Source organism: Cyprinus carpio, chromosome B19 (genome assembly GCF_018340385.1).
Source record: "Cyprinus carpio isolate SPL01 chromosome B19, ASM1834038v1, whole genome shotgun sequence".
Taxonomy (NCBI): Eukaryota; Metazoa; Chordata; class Actinopteri; order Cypriniformes; family Cyprinidae; genus Cyprinus; species Cyprinus carpio.
The window spans coordinates 27,760,521-27,778,211 of record NC_056615.1 but is presented as its reverse complement, the minus strand read 5'-3'; the positions used below and the strand labels follow the sequence as shown (position 1 = coordinate 27,778,211).

General features: G+C 35.5%; 1 protein-coding gene and 1 pseudogene across 1 annotated transcript; one reads left to right on the top strand and one right to left on the bottom strand.

The window, feature by feature from the left end:
• The first annotated feature begins 7,666 nt into the window (after positions 1 to 7,666).
• On the top strand, positions 7,667 to 11,816 carry LOC109111071. Its single transcript, XM_042745208.1, has 5 exons — positions 7,667 to 7,725; positions 8,822 to 8,871; positions 9,254 to 9,541; positions 9,727 to 10,130; positions 10,217 to 11,816. Coding segments are annotated over exons 1-4 (630 nt in total). The 5' UTR covers positions 7,667 to 7,723; the 3' UTR covers positions 10,017 to 10,130; positions 10,217 to 11,816.
• LOC122140666 lies at positions 11,757 to 16,621 on the bottom strand (annotated as a pseudogene).
• Between the last annotated feature and the right edge of the window lie 1,070 nt (positions 16,622 to 17,691).

Here is a 17,691-nt window from a genome sequence, read left to right as displayed (position 1 = left end):
CAGCAACTTTTCCAATTTCCAATATTTATGTAATTCTCAAAACTTTTGGCCACGACTGTACATTTTAGTGCATAAAGTAATTTAAATGCATGTACATTGTTTCATTCTTGTATAACTTCCATGTTTGAACACAGAGACAGGGTTTCACAGACTTAGATTAAGCCAGGACTAGGCCTTGGTTAAATCAGGATATTTAAATAACTAATATAAAAATGCCTTAAGAACTTTACTGGTGTGCATCTTGAGACACGACAATGGCACTGACATATTTTAAGATGTTTCAGTACAAGATATTTTCAGTCAAGACAGCTTGAACGTGTATTTTAGTCTGAGAGTGGCCTGTGAATCCGGGGATAATGTTTATATAACGTTAGCTGCGCTCTCTTCAGTTATGAGGACCATACTTACACTTCCAAAGCATCTCTTCCATTTCTTCTTCCTTCAAAACAAGATAGTCGTTAAGAGGGCTCTGAACCTAGACAGAACATAACTATATTCATCCGTTTTTGTATTTATACCATTAATTAATTTAAACTTACTCTTTGAAACAACAGCCATGTCTATTAAACGTGGTCTTTACATTATTGCACTCGCTGTATTAGTGCCACCATCATCTCTCCTCCGCTGCTATCGACGTGATGAAGCCTATTAGAATACAGCTAAAATAACCTTATGATTCAAGCAATTAAAGAAAAAAATACCATGTGTGAGTTTTTATGATTTTATATTCATTGCACAAGCAATGTACTTTTCTGAATATCAGTATTCCTACATGCGCGAGCACAAATGCTATTTATTTTATACAAGGTGCATACGGTGTTTCTTCCTTGAATGAATCGGTTTTTGAATGAATCAAGTGAGTCAGTGATTCAACAGTCCATTCAGATGAACACTTTCCCTGTGTCTCAATGTGCATACTATCCAGCCTGTATGCCTTAAATAGTAAAATTACTAATATCATAAAGAATTAAGGATGGACAGTACGCACACTGGGACGCAGGCTTGTTTTGTTTCTGATTGAATCAGCCGTTTTGAACGAATCGTTTGATTTGACCGATTCAATAAATCATTTATCAAAACAAGGGTTTGCTGCCAGCTACTGGTGGTTTTATTATCATCATTATTTATCCATGACCAAGTAGGTATCGCTGCAGCCCGGAGACCTCCAAGTGGGAGGAGCTTTTGCCTCAAGTGGGCGGGACTTTACAAATGGGCGGGGTTAAGCGGAAATCTCACAGATTTAGTGTTTTTCATTGTAGTTTAAATTTTATTACCAAGAGGTTGTAATACAATTTTGTGAGAACTGCAAACTCTCAAGTATATTGCATGATATTAATTTTATAATTATATCAGTATCAAGAAAATGAATGTGTAATTTAGAGCAATGAAATGTTTACTGTATGTTGTTTGTCTTTAATGTTTGTCTTTAATGCAAGTTTGAAATCTGAGGGTGAATTAAATTGTTTAGATTGTTACAACCACATGGCTCTAGGTGAAGCAACATTACAAAAGGCCACACATGGAAGTACATTTTACAAATAAACATTTAATAAAAAAAATTAAAAAATCAAAATAGCAATACAAGAATTAATAATACAAAAAAAAAAAAAAAACATTCCAAGACTTAAGAGGAAAATATTAATGATACCACAGTCCAATTTAAGACACTCCTTTCTCCATCTCCTTTTTATCTCCAACTCAGTAAAAGGTAACACTCCACACCATTCGAGATTCAAGATTTTATTTGTCATGTACAATTTATATGACATACAAAAAGCAGTGAAATGTAGGTCTGGCATACTCTTTTTAGACTGTGCAAAAAAATAAGAGAAAATTAAATACAAATAATGAAATATCAGAAAAAAAAAAAGAAAAAAATATGGAGATATTTTAGACTGTGCAAAGAAATATACACACATATTAAACTACACAGATGATTTGTAGAGATGCTACAAAAAAATGCTACACAGATGATGTGAGATGTAAACAATGCAGTGAGGGATGAGTTGCATAGTTAGGTTGTGTTAAAAAAGTGCAGTGTGCAGAGAGTTATTGGGTAACCCTACACAACCACAGTCTATAAAGTGCAGTATGTTTAATGTCCATGGTTTAGTAGTCTGATAGCATGAGGGAAGAAACTTCTTCTGAGCCTCCTCTGCCATCAGACTGCAGAAGTGTCTGCCTGACTGTAGCAGATTAAACAGTGAGTTTCCAGGGTGGGTGGGGTCTTTGAGGATCTCAGCAGCCCTAGATTTACATCTCCTGGTGTGGATGTCTTGCAAAGAGGGGAGAGATGTTCTGGAGATGAAAAGTGAAAAAAGTGAAAGTCCTGACATTTGTCAAGTATGGTAACCCATACTCGAAATTGGTGCTCTGCATTTAACCCATCCAAGTGCACACACACAGCAGTGAGAGAAGTGAACATCATTCCGGAGCAGTGGGCAGCTATATATCCAGCTACTCGGGGAGCAACTGGGGGTTCAGTGCCTTCCTCAAGGGCACTTCAGCCATGGGTGTTGAGGGTGGAAGAAAGGACTGTTCATTCACTCCCTCCCACCTACAACTCCTGCCGGCACCAAGACTCGAACCTACGACCTTATGGTTGCAAGTCCAAATCTCTCACCAGCCACAGCTGCCCCCAAATGTGCGAGATGCCCAGTCACTCTTTGCAGGGCATCGAAGGTATTTGAAGCTGCCTACCTCTCCACTGGTCCCTGTTAATGATGATTGGGGGATCTGCTGCTGCCTCCTCCTGAAGTCCACAACCAGCTCCTTGGTTTTGCTGATATTCAGAAAGAGACAGTTTGTTTGGCACCATGATGTTAGACTCTCTACCTCATCAAAGAAGGCAACCTCATTGTTGTTGGAGATGAGGCCCATTACCACTATTGACAATAATTAATAATTGTCTTGCAATAATTAAATCATTTACAAGATAAACATTTCTGTAGTCCATACTGATGAATGGTACAATGTGTTCTCTTTGTATATTTTAACCACTAATTAGTATTTTTGGCTTGCATGCATTAAAACACAGCAAAATCCTGGATGGAAGGCTTCTAAATAGATCCAGGTACAATGTGTTCTCTTTGTATATTTTAACCACTAATTAATAACACAAGAAGCACATTAAGTATAGCTGACCCAAAAATTAAAATGGTCTCTTCATTTACTTCCCTCATGCCATCCTAGATGTATATGACTTTATTTCTCATGTTAAAACAGTTACAAAAGTTTCAAGAACAATTTCTCAGCTCTGTAGGTCCATGCCATGCAAATGAATTGTGACTAGAACTTTTAAATCCAAAGAGATGGCATGAGGCCAAATAAATTATTATTATTATTTTTTTTAATGATGTGTTCCTTTTAAATGTCACAACTAGACCTAGACTATAAGCTAGAGTTTATCTACCACCAAAATGTGAAAATATAAAATGTGTAAATATGAAGCAGCAACTGTTTTGATAAATATTTCTTGAGCATCAAATCAAAATATTAGAATGATTTCTGAAGGATCATGTGACACTGAAGATATGCTGAAAATTCAGCTTTGACATTACAAAAGTAAATAACATTAAAATATATTAATAGAAAAGAGTTATTGTAAAATATTATTACAATTTACAATATTACTGTTCTACTGCATTTATGAAAAAATAAATGAAGGTTTGGTGAGCATCAGACTTCAGAACCATTACAAAATTTGTCCAACCCCAAACTGTCCTGTTGAACAGATATTTAAGGAACCTGAGGTTTTAATCTGCTGATTTTTTTTATTTTTTATCAGCATTGGAACACTTTGCTGCTGCTTTCACTCCAAGGCTATGGATATTAGTCATTAAACATTCAGTCCAATGACATCCTAAAATAATTCACTCTTGACAAGTTAACAGTAACTAAAGTAAAATGCACTTTCACACTCGTGGTGTTTATCCAATCACTTCCTCTAAAGAGAATTTATAAAGCAGGATGACACACCTCCATCTTCTTCAGTTCTTCATGTTCATCTGTGTAAATAAAAATGACTAAATTAGTATTCAATTAAATTTAAAATGTATACAGCTACAAAAATCTTTATTTTAAAAAAAAATACTTCAAACTTCTCTCCCATTCTATAATATTCAAAGGAACACAAAAATCAAATAGGCAAGAAATTGCAATTGATTACACTTGATAATTTAACTTGTAACATGTTACCTGCCGTAAAGACAAATATGCCAGAGTTATTTGAAAGCCTTTGTCTTGAATTGTCTGTTATTAGTCGTGTGTTTTTCCACAGCAATTCTGAACTTTTTAAATTAAAAGCAGTTGTGGTCACAGTTATGTGAGACATCTACAGAAAAATATCACCGTAATGTCATTTAGGACAGTCTCTGACCGTACTCCTAGAGCAATTTTAGGGACAAGCACTGTTGCAAATGTCCACCTTTAAAGTATGAACATAATTTATCCACAGAACCACCCACCCACTTTAGTCAAAAATCTTCAGACACAATAAAGTACACATCTTGACAGAAAAGTGATCCTTTGTGTTTGCAGAGAGATGTCACCAGGTCACTGAAATGTAACTTCTGGCCACCCAGACTTGAACTTTCAGAATGTTTTTGTTTGTTTGTTTTTCCTACAATGACAAAATTAATTCTACACCTTATACTGTTGAGATGTAGTGCATGTAGTGGACACTGCAGTTACCCTCATAGATCCATTGTTATGAGTATTAAATTGTAAAAAGAATTTGGTAATTAAACCAAATGTTTCAATTGCATTACATTATTTGGATTAACGTTACACGTAAAAATACAAATGGATAACATTTTTAAAATATAAAAGCAGGTTTTGAAACAATGACCAGCTTTGTTACAGTCAAGCACTGTTTGTAGTTGTGGTGGGCCTATTGGGAGAAGAAAATCCAGGGCCGTTTTTCACCTCCATGTCCGCCCTGACCACAGTGCTTTACATATAGAGATATAGAAAGAAAAAAGAAAAAAAAAAACGGTCTCATGCATATCGACAAATTAAACAACTTCAAATACTACATAATAAATAACATAAAATATAGCATGCAGTTATTTTTCAAATGCAAACATTGAATTACTGAACATTTACACATTTGTGAACAATTACTTTTGTTTTTCTTATTAACTACACATTCTGAACAATTATGTTTTAAGAATGTAGTTAGTAGTATGCTACACTTTAAGAAAAGTTTTACTAACTTATATTTTAAAACTGATCAACCAATACAGGTACAAAATAATTACAAGGTGTTATCATAAATGAACAATTATTATTGACACAATTGCATCTAGTTAAACGTAGTTTCATGTGATATGTGTACTGGCCAGATGCCTTTAATTTCTTCTTTTGGTGTAATTTAGAGGAGAAATATTTGAGTCACAGTTGGCAAATAAAATTGTAAAAAAAAATAGCTACATTTGTTGCCAGGAGCTATCTGAAAGAAAAAAGATGGAAAGGTAGTCTGAAAAGCTGCTAAATCTAGCAACAGATACCACAAGAGTGACTGCGGAGAGCAGAGAGAAAAACCCAGAGCATCTAATCGCTCTCACGCTACTTTGATGTCAAACACTGATCGGTACCCATGAAGGGCTTTTTATCTCCGTTACGTGCACTTATTTACAACACACACTTGTGCTAATGAGATGAGAGAAAAAACATTTTTGTTATGTCTAAAATTTATTGGATGGAGTTTGTCTGGACAAAAAAAATGTCAGGAAAACAAAGCATTCGTTACATTACTCTATTTACACATCCCCTAAGTGTAAAATGGTTTGGTGCCTTTCCTTGACAATATTAACTGAAAGAGAGCGCAGTTACTGCCTGAAAACTGATGCATTTCTAATAAAAATCAGAGAAGTACATTTTAATCTTCGACATAATGGCTATTGCTACTTTTGTTGATCTCTCTATTCTTATGTGTATTGTGGAAATTTGAGGAAGAGACCTTACTTCATTTATTCTACCGTTGCAATCGTGCTAAGCATCTCTTTTGGGGAGAATTTAACTCATCTATCTGCTATAATAAAATGTGATTATTTTAAAATGTAAAAACTATTATTTTCTCTTGTGGAGACATCTTTTATGTGAAATATCATATTCAGGTCAGTACTAAATAAACAAAAACATGCATTTGTATGATCCCCTTATTTTGGGGAAATAATTAACATTTTGCAGATTCTGCAAAGGAGATGTAAACTGTTGTCCTCAAGTGTATTTACAGCTACACTGTAATATATTTAGATGTAGTATGTACTGAATGATGCATTATTCAGTATATTATTATGAGTATTAAATAGAAACATTGACTGATTTAATTCATTTAGCACAAATTTAACATAATGAAACATCTCCATATATTCCGCCTGGTGGTCATAACGCATTACTGCAGCCTCTGTGATGAGGTAAGGCTTTTTTCCGAAAGCAAAATAAAAATCAGAGTTAAAGTTCATTATTAAATACGGTAGAATTGTCCATCATATTATGTTGCACATATGATTTGATGCAGTAAATCAAGTGTGGAGCAACACTTGTACTGATACAGAGACTATTCTTCAACGCTTTCCATTGCTCTGGAATGAAAGAGGAAGACTTTGCGTTTCAGTCTATCTCTGCTTAGTGGTCTGATGATAGAATATAAACCTCGACATGTTTTAAACTCTACGCACGCGGCTGCTGCGTTACTTCTTCTTCTTCTTCTTCTTTGGTGTTTGTTCACTGACTGGTGCATCACCTCCACCGACTGGAATACTTTTATGAATCAGGGTTTTGCTTTTAGGACGAAACTGAACCATAAAAACCAGTCAAAACAAATAAACAAACTAGAAAAAAAAAAAATAATAATTAAAAAAAATAAAATAAAAAAAACTACATTCTTTTATATGTCTCGAATTAACCAAATTGTTTTCTTCTTCTTTAGATTTGATTGGTGGCTGGCAACCGATTTTAAAGGTGCATTATCGCCACACACCGGACTGAAGAGACAAACAAGGGAACCAATTCTATTCTTTCCATCAATCCTGTATTTTTTAGGTAAATCATGAGATGTTTGTATCAAGCACTTCTTCTAAAAGCGTTTGAACATTAATATTTACAATGTCTTTCTCTAGCACTTGAAACATTTCCCTTCTTTGCTCCTCATATTTCCTCCACTCCAGTAACACATTCACACTGACTCCGATACCTCACAGTTTTCACACAAACCTGCTGATGGTGAACAAAACCTCTTCTTCTCTGTTTCTGATTCTAAATCCAGTTTTCGTTTCTTTAACAATATATCCATCTTATCATCAGTTTCATTCTCCTTAACTTCTCCAAGAGCAGAAACCAAAACAAAGAAACACTGCTGCAACAGTTTCACATCAGTCACGTGACCTTATCATGGAAACAGGTGTTTCCTTCAAAATAAAAGTCAGAGTGTTTCATGAGTTAATTATTACATTCATTTGTGGATTATTAAATAAATAATTGACAAGATTATGTCAGTCGCTGAACATCATGCAATATTACAATAATCTTCTCAGAGGTAGAGGACTTTAATGATCAGATATTCCCAGACTGTCAACACACTCACTGTGTGTGTGTGTGTGTGTGTGTGTGTGTGTGTGTGTGTGTACTTTCAGTTTTGTTTCTACTTAAAAGTGTAGTTAGTCTCACTATATATGCTGTGGCTTGCATCAGTTGTCATTTGAAGACAGGAGAAAGAACAATGTAAGTTCTCATGCTTCTTAATAGGCTATAAACATTTTAATATAAATATAAAACTTAAATATAAAGTTGTTTTGGGGTTCTATACCAATTTTGTTTCTTTGGGAATTTGTTTAAATTTGAGTCAGTGTGTTTATGCTTAATTTATTTATTATTGCAATTATGATGATGTTTAATAGTGCACTGTAAAAAAATATTGTTGGTTTATCTTAAAGTAGGTCATCTTGTTATATTAAATTAATACAAATATATATAAGACCGGTTTGATCGACAGAAGCCTATAGTGTGATCTTATCTGAATGTTTATTTGACAAGAAGTAAAAAAGCTGCTGATAAATCATAAAAATCAAAAAATTTTGGGGGGGGGTTTTAAAAAAATAATTTTTTTGCGGGGTTATTAAATAGTAATTTGTTTTTTAAAGGATAATTTAAGCCTAATACAATGACTTTCCACAGAGGTGAATACATTAATTTGAACTTAAATTAGGTTAATTGTATCCTGATGAGTAAAATTCATCTTAATTGACTGTGAACACACCGATTTCATTTGATGTCTTCTGTGATTCGTTGATCGGACCAGTGCTGTCTCTAGTCAAACTAGTTTAAGTGACGTTTAAGAGTTATGTTGGACATTTAAAAGAGTTTACAGAAGTTATGATGGTGTTTTTTGTGGTTATTATGCTGAAGAGAACATATGTTGACTGTGTAAATGCTGTACCAGTCCTAGAATTAATTTATTTTCTTATTATTAATTATTTTATATTCACTTTTAATCATTTATCCTCTTCAGTTAATATAAATAGCCAGCATAGCACTTGTTCACGTTAAACGTAACTCTTTTAACATGCAAATATAACAAACAAATCACAATGACGTCATTAGTGCTCAATGAAAGCAGCAGTTCATGCATCCACCCACAATGTAATCACAAGCTCCTGTAACCACGAACACGTCAGCGTAACACATTCTTTTCAATGGTAAACACCTATCAAGCAGGATCAACATGTGTCAAACATTCAGATAAAGTGAAAGTTATTAGTCTCAGGAAAGCATTAACCTGAATCTGTCAAATAAAGCAGCTCTTCTGTGTTCTCCACAGGTTCAACTACTTGTGTTTAGTGCTTCTTCTGAACCTTTTGAAACACAGCGGTCAGTATACAACATTTTCTGTTGACGAATTCTAACCATTCTTGGTGTTCAGTGTCAGCTGGAGTTGTTTCTCTGTTTCGTCACTCAGTCTTTGTTTGACATTCTTCAGCATGTTGTCATCACACACTATTCATTCATTCAGGAACTGCACTTGTACATCTTCCACAGCTTTATTCTACTGTCATCAACATTTCTAATGTCAAAACAAGGAACTGATAATATTGTTGGCTCCTGAATGCCTTTATTTATATATATTTTTTAATCCAGTTGACTAAAATACCTCTGCTAGAACATTTTCTGATGACGATTACAGAGAACAGAGAGAAAGACCACATGTTCTTTTCGGTACTGAATGCATATTATACTCTCTGTTTTTTTGCAGTAACCTCCCCTACACTTAAGGTAGGGATAAAAGGAGGCGACGTCACACTGCCATGTCACTATGATGGGAGTGAGATTCCTGATATTCATTTAATCAGTCGGTCAGAAAACATCCCCGTCTGTCAGACTGAAGAGTGTAGCTGCAGAGTCTGTAAGAAAGGAGCCTGTGACGTCGTCATCAAGGATCTGAGCTTCAGTGACGCTGGGAAATACATTTTGAGGGTCTATCATCACAATGATCAGACAGAGCTGGAGCCACACATCAGGACGTACCAACTTTGTGTCGATGGTAAAGTCAAAACTGGTCAAATTATCAGCATGCTTTCTGGTTTTCTTTTAGTGACTGTGTTGATGTTGCATCTAAGAGACCCTGGGTTTTCCTATCGCTGATTTTTAAATGATTAGATTTGTCCCTCGAGTCCTAAATATTTGCTTATGGCTTCGATTGATTGTAATAATGATTAATGTCTTCAGATGAGGTTTCTGTGAAAATCGGCGAGGAGCTGAAGTTGGATGTTCTGTTGTCAAACGCTGATGAAGTGCAGTATCAGAGCAGAAGAAGCACAGGTTGGAAGGAGATCTGGAGAAGAACTGATGGAGTTCAGAGAGAACGGATCACCATCAGAGATAGAAACCTGATCATTAATGAGTTTACACTCAGAGACGCAGGATCATACAGAGTTCTGGACCCTGATGGAGAAATCTTGATCACAGTGAAAGTCAGAGGTGAGAGAAACTCTGTTTTAATCCACTTGCACTGCTGAGGTTTATTCATCATGAGCTGAACAGCAAATTAATGCTAAACTGTGACTGATCTTTCAATATCATCTACAGCTGAAAAACTGAACTGACGAGAGCTGATGACACAAGACAACGGAGTAAGTACAACAGAATGCATTTTACTAAATCTTTTTAAATGTTTAAAAATGAACATAAGTAATATATGTTCTCTCTTCCCATGCAGCTCTCCTCCTTCTGCCTTTATAATGTCAGATTTTCCCATAAAACCCCCGTCTGTGTTTCTGGATCTGGCACGGATTCATCTTCACAGCCAACAGATCTGACTGAAAGTTGTTTTGCTCATATTCAGAGTCGTGCAGCGTTCAGTCAGTGCACAATGTTACAGTGTTTCAGGGCACAACACAATAAGTATTGGATGCTGCTGTTTTGCACATTTTAATATAACTATTTATTATACTGTACAGCACGTATTATTCCATTTTGAATAATTCAGGTGGAATATCATTTCACTGTAACGTTCTGTCAGTGTTTGATGTTTATTTATATTATTATTTAATATTTATACTGAATATAATATAAATACAATGAATACTTTACATGGTGTTTGATAACAGGTCAAAACATTGCCAAATTTGGCTACGTTTTTAACCTTTTTTGCAATGTAAACCGGCTCGGCTGTTGTAACTTCAATGGTCAAGGCCTCCGTTTTCATTCGCTTTCAGTTATCCACAGCAGTCGACAGCAGATACGCTAGTCATACTGCAAATGGTATTTCTTACATTATTATAATTTATTGTTGTAATTACTAATAAAAAAATAATAATGTATAGCCTGAATGCACTGTAAGTCGCTTTGGATAAAAGCGTCTGCGAAATGCATAAATGTAAATGTAATTACTGTATAAACATACTGGTTTGTACCGTTTATTGCATTTTGATATTCTTCTAGTTATTTACCTAAAAGTCTCATGCATTCACAGAAAACTGAGTACTTCTGTGCTGCAAAGTAAGGTGAAAAAAAAGCTAGAAGTGCTACTAAACAAGGACTGTCTCTTACGTTTTCAGACTGAACGAGCCAGTCCTGAGCCAAATGTTCCGGCTCACCACAATAAATAAATAAATAAACAAATAAAATAACTAAATAAAGCAGGGTTCCTCATATCTCGCCCTGGAGGGCAAATCAAACTCACCTACCTGTGATTTTCTAATGATCCTGAAGACATTGATTAGCATGCTCAGGTGTGTTTGATTAGGGTTAGAGCTAAACTCTGCAGGAAAGTGGATCTCATGGACCAGATTTGAGGGTCACTGCCCTACTATTACATTCTAAGATGGTGCTACATTTGATGAAGAAATCACTTTATGAATGTATGTTCATGTAATCTGTATGTACTATGGCATAATTCCCTCTGGTCATAGAACAACAACATTCCCAAGTAATGGAACCATAAAACCACATTTTGTCTGAAGAAAATGTGTACAAACCTCTTTAAAAGGATGCACAGAGTCTACAGACATGCACCTGCTTAACTACAGTATGACAGCAATAACACTGCTATTTCTGCTTCCTCAATCTACTGAAGGACAAAACAGAAAGAAAACCTCTGATCAACTAATCAAAAGCTCAAGTAGTTGGATTTATGCAGCAAACATGATTTATTTCACATTATATTCATCGAAGCATTAAGTCTGTATAAGAGTTTAAGAGAAAATATAAATGTCATCTGTTTTATGGCATATGAAACTTGATTTAATAAAAATGTCTTCAATGTTAAATGTGTTTATTGAGAATTATGATAAATAAACATCATTGAATCTAAGAAATCACGTGTTTGTGCATTTTCTGGCAGAACACTTGATTATTAACCGTGCAAAACGTCTTCAAACACAACTGTTTGTGTTCAGTGATATAAGATCTGTGTCACAGTTTCAGAACAAGAAAAAATGCTTTCACGTCAGTGTCATGCAATGAACAATCATGACTGACAGCATTACGATCATGCAACTAAAACCACAAAATATGAGGTGAAAATAAACCGACTATTACTGCCATTATAGAAGAATGTTGCTCATGCAGATAGATAGATAGATAGATAGATAGATATTAAAACTAATATAACGAACACATTAGTAAGAGTTCATTCTTTTAGCACAGGCACAAATTTGAAAATCGTGACCATTTCCGCCGACTGCTGGTTTTGGCGTGTTACTGCAGCCGCTCCTTCCGGAAATTCTGTGTTTGTCTAAAAGAGCTTTTGCACCCTCAACTTCAAGTAGCATTTTTAGGACAGTGATGCTGGGAATTATGCACAATATCGCTGAGTCTGATCTGCACATTTCCAGTGTTACCTGTTCAAGCGGGCTCAGTGAGTCAATCAAATTGCCCACAAGAGTCCACTGATCTGCTGTTAAGATTGATATCTTTCCATGTTCCCCTGCATATACATTAAGTGCCTGTTTCTGCTCCAGCGTGCTCTCCAACATGTGAAGAGTGGAGTTCCAGCATGTTGGCACCGACTGGATTATTCTGTGCTGGGGGAGGTCAAGTTCTTTTTGAATGTCCTTCAGATGCTGTTTGGCCAGTATCGAATGGTTAAAATAGGTAGCAGAAGACTTAAATTTTGCAACAATCAACTCAGCACATCACTGCTCGCTGGCTGTTGATCCCGTCATTTACCACCAGCTGAAGTGTGTGAGCACTGCAGCTGAGATCGGGTACTTCGGTGAGCCTCATCCCTTTAATCATATTGGCGCCACTATCACGAAGTACAAGCCTGACTCTCTCTGTGTTGATGTCCCAATGCCTCAGCAGACTGAGGAACACCTCACTGATATATTCACCTGTGTGAGAGTCATGCATGGCTTTGACATTGAGGACAATTTGTTTCCTTTCCCAGTCACTGTCAATGAATGACAGGTCAGGCTCATTAAGGATTCTGCGTCACCAGACCAACAATCTGTTGTAAATGGCAAATAGGGGTCTGCATTTTCTAACGTGACCAGCTCCTTGATTTTGTTTTCTACTTTTGTGTGAACATCTTCAAAGAGGTCAGTGCGATAGTACTTTTCTGTTTTGAGGGAGTATCTGGGCTCCAGCAATGCCACCAACCTTTTAAAACCAACACCAGAGACAACTGTAAATGGTTGATTGTCTGTGGCAATCATCTCAACTATGGCAAGATCAGCTTTTTTGGACCTGGTGTCAGAATTACCCCATTTCCTTTGAGCATCGAACATCTGCACAAGATTAGGCTGTGTTGAACTTGCTGCAGAAGTAGAAGCTGCTGCTCGATCATCCTTTTCTTTTTGTGCTTCATTATAGGCTTCAAGGTGGTGACGTTTCAAGTGGCTCCACATATTTGAAGTATTTTTCGATTTGCCTTTTCAGCTCCCATGCTCACCAATGTATTGCAGATGTACCTGGAGTAGGCTGCGTAAAATGCTGCCACACTGGATTTGTTGCCATTTCTTTAAAAAGAATAAACAAAAACACAGATCAGTGTCACTTCTGCAATCATCTTGCATTCATATCACCCAAATTATGTGTGCATCATATGGATGGACACTTGCGGCATTCTGAAAAGTTGAGATGTTTTCATCTCACCACGGCATAAGCGCGCCTGGACAAACGAGCGCGCTGCACCGCACGCGCGTCACAACCGCTTCGCTTCTTTTATGAGCACGCGTCCAAACCTCAGCCAGGTGGTCGCTGAATAAAACTCCTACAAATACTACGGAATCACGGAACAACGTCTGCATTATTTAATCCTATGACCAGTGTTCGTAACAGTTGCCGTATGCATACGGATAGACTACAACTTAGCTATTTGCAGCTCCCTAAATACAATGGCAAGCAGTTTTATAGACGAGGCATTCACGTTTTCCATTTGGACCCACAAACTTTCTTAGCTATAGTTGCACGCACATATAGAGAAACGTGTTTCCACTTTCAAAGTGTCTGGCAATATTTCAGCTAAGTCAAACAGTTAAAAGATGCTTTGAAAGTTTAAAACTTACCAGAGCAGGCTTCCAGCACTCTGCGTAAAAAAAAAAAACTCTGCAAAAATCAGCCCGATATATCGGTCGATCACTAGTTTTTTTGTGATGTTATTTGTCATAAATGTGACAGGAATGCTGTAATATTGTGAGATAGTAGTGACTGTTTGTAGTTGTGGTGGGCCTATTTGGGAGAAAATCCAGGGCCGTTTTTCACTCCCAGTCCGTCCCTGACCACAGTGCTTTACATATAGAAATATAGAAAGAAAAAAGAAAAAAAAAACGGTCTCATGCATATCGACAAATTAAACAACTCAAATACATACATAAATAACATAAATAATAGCATGCATTTATTTTTAAATGCAACATTGAATTACTGAACATTTACACATTTTTGAACAATTACATTTTTTGTTTTCTTATTAACTACACATTCTGAACAATTATAGTTTTAAGAAATGTAGTTAGTATGCTACACTTTAAGAAAAGTTTTACTAACTTATATTTTAAAACTGATCAACAAATACAGGTACAAAATAATTACAAGGTGTTATCATAAATGAACAATTATTATTGAACAATTGCATCTAGTAACGTAGTTCATGTGAAATGCGTACTGCCAGATGCCTTTAATTTCCTCTTTTTGTGTAATTTAGAGGGAAATTTGAGTCACAGTTGGCAAATAAAATGTAAAAAAAAAATAGCTACATTTGTTGCCAGGAGCTATCTGAAAGAAAAAGATGGAAAGGTAGTCTGAAAAGCTGCTAAATCTAGCAACAGATACCACAAGAGTGACTGGAGAGCAGAGATAAAACCCAGAGCATCTAATCGCTCTCACGGTACTTTGATGTCAAACACTGATCGGTCCATGAAGGGCTTTTTATCTCCGTTACGTGCACTTATTTACAACACACACTTGCTTTAATGAGAGAAAAACAGTTATGTCTAAAATTTATTGGATGGAGTTTGTCTGGACAAAAAAAATGTCAGGAAACAAAGCATTCGTTACATTACTCTATTTACACATCCCCTAAGTGTAAAATGTTTGGTGCCTTTCCTTGACAATATTAACTGAAAGAGAGCGCAGTTACTGCCTGAAAACTGATGCATTTCTAATAAAATCAGAGAAGTACATTTTAATCTTCGACATAATGGCTATTGCTACTTTTGTTGATCTCTCTATCTTATGTGTATTGTGTAAATTTGAGGAAGAGACCTTACTTCATTTATTCTACCGTTGCAATCGTGCTAAATCTCTTTGGGAGAATTTAACTCATCTATCTGCTATAATAAAATGTGATTATTTTAAAATGTGAAAACTATTATTTTCTCTTGTGGAGACATCTTTTATGTGAAATATCATATTCAGGTCAGTACTAAATAAACAAAAACATGCATTTTGTATGATCCCTCTTATTTGGGGGAAATAATTAACATTTTGCAGATTCTGCAAAGGAGATGTAAACTGTTGTCCTCAAGTGTATTTACAGCTACACTGTAATATATTTAGATTGATTTAGTATGTACTGAATGATGCATTATTCAGTATATTATTGCGAGTATTAAATAGAAACATTGACTGATTTAATTCATTTAGCACAAATTTAACATAATGAAACATCTCCATATATTCCGCCTGGTGGTCATAACGCATTATTGCAGCCTCTGTGATGAGGTAAGGCTTTTTTCCCGGAAGCAAAATAAAAATCAGAGTTAAAGTTCATTATTAAATACGGTAGAATTGTCCCATCATATTATGTTGCACATATGATTTGATGCAGTAAATCAAGTGTGGAGCAACACTTGTACTGATACAGAGACTATTCTTCAACGCTTTCCATTGCTCTGGAATGAAAGAGGAAGACTTTGCGTTTCAGTCTATCTCTGCTTAGTGGTCTGATGATAGAATATAAACCTCGACATGTTTTAAACTCTACGCACGCGGCTGCTGCGTTACTTCTTCTTCTTTGGTGTTTGTTCACTGACTGGTGCATCACCTCCACCGACTGGAATACTTTTATGAACCAGGATTTTGCTTTTAGGACGAAAATGAATCATAAAAACCAGTAAAAACAAATAAACAAACTAGAAAAATAAAAAAAAATAAAATAAAAAAACTACATTCTTTTATATGATTTGAATTAACCAAATTGTTTTCTTCTTCTTTAGATTTGATTGGTGGCTGGCAACCGATTTTAAAGGTGCATTATCGCCACACACCGGACTGAAGAGACAAACAAGGGAACCAATTCTATTCTTTCCATCAATCCTGTATTTTTTAGGTAAATCATGAGATGTTTGTATCAAGCACTTCTTCTAAGAGCGTTTGAACATTAACATTTACAATGTCTTTCTCTAGCACTTGAAACATTTCCCTTCTTTGCTCCTCATATTTCCTCCACTCCAGTAACACATTCACACTGACTCCGATACCTCACAGTTTTCACACAAACCTGCTGATGGTGAACAAAACCTCTTCTTCTCTGTTTCTGATTCTAAATCCAGTTTTCGTTTCTATAACAATACATCCATCTTATCATCAGTTTCATTCTCCTTAACTTCTCCAAGAGCAGGAACCAAAACAAAGAAACACTGCTGCAACAGTTTCACATCAGTCACGTGACCTTATCATGGAAACAGGTGTTTCCTTCAAAATAAAAGTCAGAGTGTTTCATAAGTTAATTGTTACATTCATTTGTGGATTATTAAATAAATAATTGACAAGATTGTGTCAGTCGCTGAACATCATGCAATATTACGATAATCTTCTCAGAGGTAGAGGAATTTAATGATCAGATATTCCCAGACTGTCAACACACTCACTGTGTGTGTGTGTGTGTGTGTGTGTGTGTGTGTGTACTTTCAGTTTTGTTTCTACTTAAAAGTGTAGTTAGTCTCACTATATATGCTGTGGCTTGCATCAGTTGTAATTTGAAGACAGGAGAAAGAACAATGTAAGTTCTCATGCTTCTTAATAGGCTATAAACATTTTAATATAAATATAAAACTTAAATATAAAGTTGTTTTGGGGTTCTATACCAATTTTGTTTCTTTGGGAATTTTTTTAAATTTGAGTCAGTGTGTTTATGCTTAATTTATTTATTATTGCAATTATGATGATGTTTATTAGTGCACTGTAAAATTATTGTTGGTTTATCTTAAAGTAGGTCATCTTGTTGGCTTAAAGTTAACACAAAGAAAGACCGGTTTGATCGACAGAAGCTCCCAGTGTGATCTTATCTGAATGTTTATTTGACAAGAAGTAAAAAGCTGTAATAAATCAAAAAATTTTGGGGGGGGGTTAAAAATATTTTTTGCGGGGTTATTAAATAGTAATTTGCTTTAAAGGATAATTTAAGCCTTATGACTTTCCACAGAGGTGAATACATTAATTTGAACTTAAATTAGGTTAATTGTATCCTGATGAGTAAAATTCATCTTAATTCACTGTGAACACACCGATTTCATTTGATGTCTTCTGTGATTCGTTGATCGGACCAGTGCTGTCTCTAGTTCAAACTAGTTTAAGTGATGTTTAAGAGTTTAGTTGGACTGTAAAAGAGTTTATAGATGATGGTGTTTTTGTGGTTATTATGCTGAAGAGAACATATGTTGACTGTGTAAATGCTGTACCAGTCCTTGAATTAATTTATTTTCTTATTATTAATTATTTTATATTCACTTTTAATCATTTATCCTC

Excerpts from the sequence above, each read along its gene's own strand:
- LOC109111071 (XM_042745208.1), top strand. Across the intron at positions 8,872-9,253 it reads GAACCTTTTGAAACACAGCG|TAACCTCCCCTACACTTAAG; the intron begins GTCAGTATACAA and ends GTTTTTTTGCAG. Across the intron at positions 9,542-9,726 it reads GTACCAACTTTGTGTCGATG|ATGAGGTTTCTGTGAAAATC; the intron begins GTAAAGTCAAAA and ends TAATGTCTTCAG.